Consider the following 10,197-nt stretch of genomic DNA (forward strand, 5'->3'; position numbering starts at 1 on the left):
AGGTCCAAGTTTTTTTCTATAGAAAAAAAAAATACTCAGCAAACTGAGATCCAATTTGGTTTCTGAAACCAAATGAGCTCCAATTTTTTTCTAAAGCAACAAATTCTCAGCCAAATGAGCTCCAATTTTTTTTACTATAGAAAAAAATTTCCGTAATATAAGGATCGATTATTTCTGAAGAAAAAAAAAATATCAGTTGCTGACGAGGGAGTTGAGGACTCTGAAATTGATGTCCATATTTTTTAAATGTGTTCTAATTTTTTTCTTATCATTTCTAGTACGATCCCACCGAACCTGGTGACTACCGAGTGGAAGTAAAATGGGCCGGTGAATTCGTACCCGGGTCACCATTCCCCGTCATGATATTCGACACCGAAGAGGAGCTACGAAGGTTTCTTCAAGGTATATGAGGCCAACACAGCATCAGCACCATTATATTGCCAAACCCTGCCCTCAATCTCCCACAACATCATATGCAACACCAACAACAACAACATCATAATCAATTAGCCCACCATCAACAAGCATCGAATGCAGCCACACCCATTCTACCGCTATTTTCCCATCACCAGCAAACGCTTCTACGCCTATCACCGTTATATTTGAATGGTAACGGTCTGGGCGGGTATATTGGCGGTGGAGGTGGTGGCGGCGGCAGCAGCGGTATTGCCGTTTGTTTTGGCGACAATAGTAGCCGTGCTGCCAGTCAACAGTATCTAAGTAATCCGGATTTGACCTATGACCTTGGTGGCTCACGTTCTTGTCTAAATCGTAGTCGATGTCGGCAAGAGTCGAGCTGCACCATACTTTGACGTACGAGTATGTGTGCGAGTTCTTTGGTAAAAGAGCTGCACACACAGAATTTTTGTTATCTTATAACGTTAACCATACATTACACCTAACAAGTATATTTATAAACAATAGATTGTATTTCATACAACTACAACGAAACGTTTTTCTTGTAAGGCAAAACAGATTTTGTTATTAAGAAATTATTTTTAAAAAAATCAATTTTTTAAAATGCTTTAATTTAAAAGGATGAACAAATATATATTCCATAATAATTTATCATTATTTTTCTTTTTGTTTTAAACGAATCTTTATTTTCGTTTATTATTTTTTTTTGTCGTGACTAACTCTTAGCTTTAATAATGAGTTTTACTATAACAAAAAATTACATTTTTTATTTTATAATTGTATGCGTGTTATTATTTTTAATAATATGTCATACATATACACTTATACACTTTAAACAATTATATACGCTCTTTTAACGATGCTACAATATGTTTGTTTATATATACACACACACAATTATATATTTAATTAAATTAAAAATAATACAAATTTTTCTATTCAATAAAGAAAATTATTTTATTTGAGAAATACATATTTTTATTAATTTAACTAAGAGCGTGCAGGAAATTCTTTTTTGTGGCAGTAAATATTCATAAACCAATACAAAAAGTCTTAAAGTCGGGCGGGGCCGACTTTATGATACCCTACATCACTTTGCTAATTTAGTAGAGCTCAGCATAACAATTAAAAGTTTTTATGGGAAAATTCAATCATACACGCTATGATTATAATTAAAATATAAAGTTCAATGGACTAAATATGCCGAAGCATTAGTATCTTTTAAATACGGACTTGTATTGCCCATTTGGTGCACAATTAATTTGAAATCGGATAAATATATATGGGAGCTATATCCAAATCTTGAAGAAGCTTGTATGCCAAATTTGGTGAAGATCGGTTCAGATATGGCTATAGCTCCCATATATACTGTTCATTCGATTTGTTATATTTGTTACCCACAGCCGTAATATCCACTCCGTAACAACGATAGTCAGGGAAATATATCAAATACAGCTCAGAAATATGCTTGCCAAATTTTATCGAGATCGGTTCCGATTTGGATATAGCTCCCATATATATCTTTATCCGATTTCAAATTAATTGTGCACCAAATTGGCAATACAAGTCCGAAATTAAAAGATACGATACGAAACTTTAAATTATAATTATAATCATGGCGTGTATGATTGAATTCTCCCATAAAATTGTTATGCGGAGCTCTACTAAATTAGCAAAGTGGTGTAGGGTACCATAAAGTCGGTCTCGCCCGACTTTATGACTTTATTTACTGGTTATACCCTACAACACCTCGAAATATTGGTTTCCCACATATGGGAAAGTATATATGGATCTTCCTAGCTCGCCGAGATGAGTCGATCTAGCTATGTATGTCCGTCCGTCCATGTTAATTTGTAATCACGCTACAGGTCGCAATTATGGCCCGATCCTAACGAAATTTTGCACGAAGGTGGGGTTAAGGTCAGAATAATTATTATTTATTTCTTTTGGAGATGATCGCCAAATGTTTAGGGGTTGAAATGGACAAAATACTGAAAAAATGTCGGATTTTGCAGAAGCTATACAGGTCGTAATTACAGACCAATCGACGCGGAATTTCGCATGTAGCTGGAGTTTAGGGAGGGAAAGAAGCCTACCAATTTGGGTGGTCATCGGATAATATTTAGCGGGTAAAATAGACCATATCTTTTGTATTGAAAAAATTCAAAATTTTTCATCAAACCGCGAATATTTTAAATCCCGGCGAAATCACAAAGCCATGACAAGGTTACTTCTGATCTTTACATTGATGTTAACATCCAACAAATCGGATATATAGCAAAATATGTGCGATATATATGTCTATCAAAGAAGATATGCTTGAAAGATTTCTTATATGTCGAGAACGGCTGAACTGATTTCGACAGTTCTCATTAATTCAGAATGGCCTCTTGGCGGGAAAGAAAAACGTCTAAAAAACGCATACAAATATCTCTCTAAAGATGAAAATATTGATTTTGTAACATTTTCTCATATTTTTTCAATTTTTTCATATTTTTGGCATATTTTCATTTTGAATTAAACATTTGGTAATATTTCTGCAGCTTACAAAACTAAGTAGTTAGGATATCAGGATATCATACACAGATCGCATTTTTGGCCCGATCCTTGCAAAATTTTGCATGGGGATAAGATGAGGGTCAGAATAGAAGCCTACTCTTTTTGGAGATTATCGCCATATATTTAGGGGTTGAAATGGACCAACAAAACTGCAAAATTGTCAGGAGGTCGTAATTATCGCCCGATCCTCACTCACATTTGAATGGGGGTTACCGGACATTGCAAAAGCCAAGCAGTTTTAGATGGCCATCCAAAAATATTCAATGTGTGAAGAAGTTTGCCAACTTTTGTAGACAAAATACGAAAATGTCCATTCCAGTGACTTTTTGGAGAATTCGCAAATACAGGAAAGACGCACTTCTGACTATTTCGTTAACTCTGATTTCGTTGAAGAATATAGTCAAATGTCTATATCTCATATAGATGCATTTCAGTCAAAAACCAATAATAAATGTTAATCTTTTGTCACTTCTGAGAGATTATAGGTCTTTGGGGAATATTGGTTCCAGATCTAGGAAGACCATTGTATAAATAAATTGGAAATGGGCAAATTAGTTTAAGTTGCTATTATTCGAAAATTAGAGAACGAAGCCTGATGGTTTTCTTTTACTATTTGTCACAATATCTTGTGGAATTCTTTCGAGTATCTCGCCTATATAAACTGTATCGTTTTTTATAGTGTTGTAGGGTATTCAACGGTCGGCCCCGCTCGACTGTAGCTTTTGCTTACTTGTTTTAATATCGATTTTTGCCGAAAACAGTCGGATTTAGTGAAACAAATGAATACCAACTTCTGTTTGGTTGAAATTCGAAAAATTATTCATGTTCCTCGTTTAGTTCCAGTACATATTCCGGCTGTCAGTTATAAAATACGCCAGATTTTCTTTCTAAAATTCCATTTAATATCTTGTATCGAGGTTACAATTTACCATATATAGCCGAAATCGTTAAACCTATTTATCAATTTTCCCAATATTTTTGATCTTTCAATAGTAAAATACCATTTGATAGCTTTTTGCAATTAAATGTATTTATTTGAATAAAAATAATCCCTCTTGGTCGACAAATTATCCTATCAAAAATTATTATTTAAATTCATTTCCACTTAATGACTCTTTACCGATACATAACTGGTGGCTTTTCCGTGGCCAGAGTGGCTGTATTCGCTATGTCCGTGATGACCATAATCGTGGTGACTTTGTTCGTCATGGTGGGCATGACCAATTTTATGAACGGTGGCCTCAAAACCGTTCTTCTTATCGGAAGAGTAGTTCACAACACGAGTTGTTCCATCGGATTCTTTCAGGGAGTAGCTTCCTGAAAGCAAAAAAAATATATATAATTATTCCACTTCACAGACAAAATTATTATTTAAATTCTTACCCTTAACTTTATCGCCATCTCTGGATTCCCATTGGTCCTTGACATCACCGGTTTTTGAGTCCTTAACGCCATATGAGAATTCATATTCAGGATAGCTATGATAATCATGGCTGTCATCGTGATGACCGCTACCATAACCACCAGCATGACCATGATGTTCAACATGTCCATGATATTCGGAATGATGACCATAGCCATGATCGTCATAACCATGACCATGGTGTCCCCCATGACTGTCTTCGTGTTTGGTTACAATGGCATAACTTGAAGCCTTGCCATGGCCATGATCGTGAGGAGCTGCCTCAATAAGGGTAACACCAATAACTAGTAGAGCAATGAAGGATATAAAGGAACGCATTTTAATATTTTTGTTCTTTGAAGTCCAGTGGGAAACTGATACTGCATTAAGAGTTTGCTTGCGAATTTATAATCGAAAAACCAACTAATGGCTTATGACTAACTAAACTTTTGGCATGTGACTTTCTAATCAGCTGCTATGCAATTGTTAAAATATTCGCTTTAAGTGTTTTGACCAACTATTTTGGCAGTGCAGAAAACAAGGTCATTACCAATGTAGTGAAGGTCAAGATTACCTACTGGCATGCCTTTCACTCGAAGTTTATCGTTTTGTTAGTTCTTATACTAACAAAACCATTAAAATGACTTCATTTAGGTTTATACTTTGCTGCAGTTTAAGAAATCTGTTACTATGAAATTAGATGTGTTTATTGTTTAACTGCTTTATTTTTGTGGAGAGTAGTTATTGTCATATTTCATACAAAAAGAATTTGTTACACATTTGCAAAAGATTAAATGTGTATTTACTAAGTCATTTTGCTCTGGAACTATGCGGTTTGATGTTATTTTGATTACGAATTAACATCAAAATAACGTTACACATATCTCAACACTTTTGGTTAAAACTAAAAATTAAATCTTTGAATAAATGGTCGCTTCCTATTAGAAATACTATAAATGAGAATTGCAAAATGTTGCTCTATTTTTTATACCCTGCACCACATAGTGGTAAGGGTATTATGTCTTTGTGCATTTGTTTGTGACATGGAGAAGGAAGCGAGATAGACACATAGTTACTTTTGAGGATCTCTGATTTGATTTATGCATCTTTCTGATTTGATTTATGCATCTCAGTCCGTTCGTCTGTCCGCCTGTCTGTCCATGTATTCTTGTGAAAAAAATGCAGGTCGCATTTATTATCTGATTGAGGTGAATTTTTCCAAACAACATTTGTTTGGCCCAAGGACGAACCCTATTGAAATTGGAGATTATCGATAAAAATTTAGATATAGTTCCCATATATACAGGGTTGCCCAGGCTTGTTCGCAGGCAACATTCTTTGCGTCAATTGAATTTTGTACGGCAACAAATGCAAATCAATGCGAATAATCCGTTGTAAAGTGGACCGAACCATGCCCAACTGCTGAGAACGACGTTTTTGGGATGTTCTTGGGGACCTCTCAACACTGGCTCGTACGGCAGCGATATTCTCGGCCGATCGCCTTGGACGACTTTTATATATGGCCTCTTCGGATTAGAAAGAGTCGTAAATTTTTCGTATAAGCGCTTAATGGCGTTCTCTCACATTTTTAATGTTTTAAAAGCATGTTGAGTTTTCACAATTGACTTCTTCTGTTCAATGTAAATTTCAACTGTTTCAGAGAGCTCGCGTGGCGTGTATTGGTTCATGGTAAAAATCTGCTTGGACTGACGCTTCAAACGCGGTATGTCATTAAGCGATGTGACATCTCTGTCAAAAGTTATGGCGTTGCCAGATGGGTCCGTCGAATATGGGCAACCCTGTATCTTCGTCTGATTTGCCTTTTATTGTGCACCAAGCGTGTAATATCAGCCCGAATAGTTTGGAACTTTGCACATACAACCACATTAGGCCTGAAAATAAGTATGCCAAATTTGATCGAAATCGGTTCAGATATAGCTATAGCTCCCATATATATTGTTCATTCGATTTATTATTGTTGTCCTCCGCAGCCGTAGTTGCACTCTGTAGCAACAATATATGGGGAAATATATCAAATGCAGCTCAGATATACCTTTGCTAAATTTTAGCGATATCGGTTCAGATTTGGATATATCTCCCATATATAACTTCGTTCGATTTACTTTTTATTGTGTACCAAACGTTTAATATATGCCCAAATGGGATGGAATTTGGCACATACGACCGAATTAAATTAAATTTTGAACTACCAAAACGAGCAAAAAATACGAAATAAGCATCAGATTCTCTTCAAATTTCACTCATCCCATTATCTCAATTAATACAACATCTGCTGTGAAGTTGAGATATATCGGCACGCTCTTTCTGGTTCGTCCCCCTCAAAAGTGCTCAAAATTTTGAAAAACAAAGCGCTCACAAACATTTTTGGTAATGCAAAACCTGTTGTGAAGATGTTAGATATTTTCCAACCCCATCTACGGCACCAACAAAGGGCACAATTTTTACCACTTTTATCTATCATAACTTGCGAATCCTTTACAACTTGCTATATCTTAATAAATCTCTCAACCAGAAACCTGATACGAATATGGAATTTATCGGTTTCGATTTTTATACCCTACAACACTATGTGTTGGGGGTATTATACGTTTGATTGGGCCAAAAATTATGTAACACCTCGAAACATTGGTTTCCCACATAGGAAAGTATATATAGATCTTCCTATCTCGCCGAGCTGAGTCGATCTAGCTATGTCCGTCCATCTGTCCGTCTGTGGAAATCACTCTAGCAAACGATATGAAGTAGTTTGATAAAATTTTACTCAAATTATTATAATATCTGCAGGACATTAGGTATTTAAAATGGGCCATGTAGATCCACGTTTTGATATATCCCCCATATAATTGTACCTCCTTATTTTCGGTATTTTGATGATTTTAGCGACTTTATTAATAGGAATTGGTTCAAATTTTGGTATTTGAAGTTCTTACAAAAAAAACTATTCTTCTAATATTTTTAAAGAATTCCAACTATGTCATGCCTTATGCACCATAGTTTCGTTTAAATGTCTGCTGTGAATAGCATAACCGACTCAGAAATATTTTAAACCAAGCAGCCAACCTTGCATTCAAAACAATCGTAAAAACCAAATTGCATTGTTTAAATACTTGCCCCAAAACTATATTTGCTCCGCATTAGTATTTCGAGTAATTAGGTGATATAAATTTAGTTTACAACCTCTTCGAGTTAATTTCTGTCTAAGGTATAAAACAATCAACATTTCTTAGTCAAGCGTCAGTTAGCCATTGAACTTCAGTATTGCCACAAAGAAATATCGAATTCGCAAAGAAAATGCGTAATTATATGTCCTTGGTTGCTATTTTAGCTGTTTGTGGCATCCTTGTTGGTGCTGCGCCACACAAACACTCGGGCCATGGTCATGGAGAGGCTACCAGCTATGCTGTTGTTACCAAACATGAAGATCATCATGAAAGCCATAACGGAGAAAGTGGATATGGTCATCATGGACATGGTCACCACGTTCAACATCATGGTAAAGGTGGTGATCATTACGGTGATGGCCATGGTCATGGAACTGGTCATCACGATGATAGCCATGATTATCACAGTTATCCTAAATATGAATTCAATTATGGCGTCGAGGATTCCAAAACCGGTGATGTCAAAGATCAGTGGGAAACCAGAGATGGCGATCAGGTTAAGGGTGAGTATTTAATGATCTAGAGTTTTGTATTATGATTTATTTAATTATAATTTTTTATTGCATTTATAGGAAGTTATTCTCTCAAAGAATCCGATGGAACAACTCGTATTGTAAAATATACTTCAGATAAGAAAAATGGATTTGAGGCTACCGTTGAAAAAATTGGTCATGCCAATCATGCTCACGAGGAGCAAAATCATTATGACCACGGACATTACGCTAACCACGACGATTATTATGGCCATGGAAAAGCCAGCAGTTATATAGTGGTCAAGAGCCACTAAAGAAGACCAAATATGCCTACCGAATGGAGAAGGAAAGAAGTAAATGCCGATATTCTGCTTATAACCTTGTAATATTTATAAATCTATGAGATAGTAGTAATAAATAAGAGATATATCAATCGACAATATAAGTAGAAGTTTGCGTAGTTATTACCAAGGGAAATAGCCTAGATACAGCTTTCGTTCGTAATTAATCATTACATAGGGATACATCTTTGCCATACAGGGTGAGATAAAAAAGTCAAACACCTTTTTTCTTTAATTTTTTAATTTTATTGACTGAAAGCAAACAAAAAAAAATGAAATAGCATCAAATTTTAGACTAAGTTTAGATTTCTTCGAACTGGTCACCTTTGGCACGTCCAATGAAACCGTCACACGCTGCCCGAATGTGGCTCTGCGGTATTTTGACACATTCTCGGCGAAGCGCTTGCTTTAGGTGATCGACACTTTGGTATTTTTTAGTGCCAACCATTCTTTCCAAAATACTCCAGACACAATAGTCCAACGGATTGGTAACCGAAGATTTTGGTGGCCATTGTGCGCTGAAAATGAAACGAGAATCTTTATTTTATAACCATTCTTGGGTGGGGATGGTGCTGAGTCCTGTTGGAATGTCCAAGGCCTGCGGCAAAAATGTTTGAGAGAGAGCGACTATTGGCTGAGAGCGACTATTGGCTGTTATGGCGGCCCACATCAACACCATGGCCGACACTTGAGTTCTAGTGGCCAACCGAAGGTGCACATTTTCAGCTGACCTCTCTGGCAAGTAAACACGAGCATTTTGTTTTTTTTTTTTCTCATCGGAGAAAACCAAATTCGGCAGTTCACCACTTTTGGCCAAGCAAAGCCTATTATCTTTCTGTTGCGGTGAAAGTTCTTGCACTTTTTGGAATTTCAATGGCTTTTCCCCGAGCTCATTTTTCAATAGTTGTCGAATGGAATATAGCGATATGTTCAGATTACGAGCCATTTTTCGGTCACTGCGACGCTCGGTCTCAATTATGGACCAATCTTCATAAAATTTTGCAAAGTTCTAAGGTTAGCCATATTCTGTGCCTCATCGAAATAAGGATTTTAAATCCTAGGTCTCTTTGGATTGAATCCGTTTCATAAGGTGCTTACGATAATTTTCGAAGGAATTATCCGACTTGCGTGTACATCGTAATACTTCACTTATTATCGATCGAGTTCGGAGATGGGTAATATCGGTGCAACCCTTCTGGTGCCTGCCACACAAAAGATCTACATTTTCAAAGAAAAGATGTGAAAATTTGCAAACATTCCAATTTTTATCATAGCTCGGTCAGATGCGAAAATTGACAATATCGGAGCACTCTATCAGTTATTCGTGATGGAATTCAAGCGTGTTAGTGTAATTTCTTTATATTTGTCTGGAAAACCACAATCGTATTTAAATGTGAAATAAAATTAAGGACTCAGCACCATCGCACTTAGCACGCGCCACCCAAGAATGATTGCAAAATGAGGTTCCTCGCTTCATTTCCAGCGCACATTGGCCACTAACATCTCCGGTTATCAGTCAGTTGGACTATTGTGTTTGAGTATTTCGGAAAGAAAGGTTGGCACTAAGAACTACCAAAGTGTCGATCACCTTAGGCATGCGTTTCGTCGGGAATGGGCCTAAATACCGCAGAACAACATTCGGGCAACATGGGTTTCGTTGGCCGTCTGAAGGCCATAATTCTTGCCAAAAATTAAAAAAAAATGTAAAAATTATGGCGTTAGACTTTGTTGCAGTTTTTTTTATCTCACCCTATTTCCGGTTCTCCTTTTGACTTTTGGTACTAAACAGGTGCCCATATACCTGTACCGACAGATTTAAGTTA

At 36.4% G+C, this 10,197-nt stretch overlaps 3 protein-coding genes across 11 annotated transcripts in view; 2 read left to right on the forward strand and 1 right to left on the reverse strand.

The window, feature by feature from the left end:
- LOC131801382 (filamin-C-like) overlaps window positions 1-1,240 on the forward strand; it is a 154,433-nt gene extending 153,193 nt beyond the window's left edge. For all 9 annotated transcript variants that reach the window (XM_059119986.1, XM_059119991.1, XM_059119987.1 and 6 more), the window contains one exon: window positions 279-1,240. In XM_059119986.1, the coding sequence (XP_058975969.1) occupies window positions 279-410 (132 nt within the window). In that variant the 3' untranslated portion in view covers window positions 411-1,240. The remainder of the gene's footprint in view (window positions 1-278) is intronic.
- A 2,797-nt stretch (window positions 1,241-4,037) lies between these two features.
- On the reverse strand, window positions 4,038-4,739 carry LOC131801383 (adult-specific cuticular protein ACP-22-like). Its single transcript, XM_059119996.1, has 2 exons — window positions 4,360-4,739; window positions 4,038-4,293 (listed from the first exon to the last, which is right to left on the reverse strand). The coding sequence occupies exons 1-2, from the start codon at window positions 4,715-4,717 to the stop codon at window positions 4,082-4,084; spliced, it is 570 nt and encodes a 189-aa protein (XP_058975979.1). The 5' UTR covers window positions 4,718-4,739; the 3' UTR covers window positions 4,038-4,081.
- A 2,934-nt stretch (window positions 4,740-7,673) lies between these two features.
- On the forward strand, window positions 7,674-8,392 carry LOC101895182 (adult-specific cuticular protein ACP-20-like). The gene is made up of 2 exons (XM_005177755.4): window positions 7,674-8,063; window positions 8,133-8,392. The coding sequence occupies exons 1-2, from the start codon at window positions 7,691-7,693 to the stop codon at window positions 8,345-8,347; spliced, it is 588 nt and encodes a 195-aa protein (XP_005177812.2). The 5' UTR covers window positions 7,674-7,690; the 3' UTR covers window positions 8,348-8,392.
- The last annotated feature ends 1,805 nt before the right edge of the window (window positions 8,393-10,197 follow it).

This window comes from Musca domestica, unplaced genomic scaffold, assembly GCF_030504385.1.
Source record: "Musca domestica strain aabys unplaced genomic scaffold, Musca_domestica.polishedcontigs.V.1.1 16, whole genome shotgun sequence".
Classification (NCBI taxonomy): Eukaryota; Metazoa; Arthropoda; class Insecta; order Diptera; family Muscidae; genus Musca; species Musca domestica.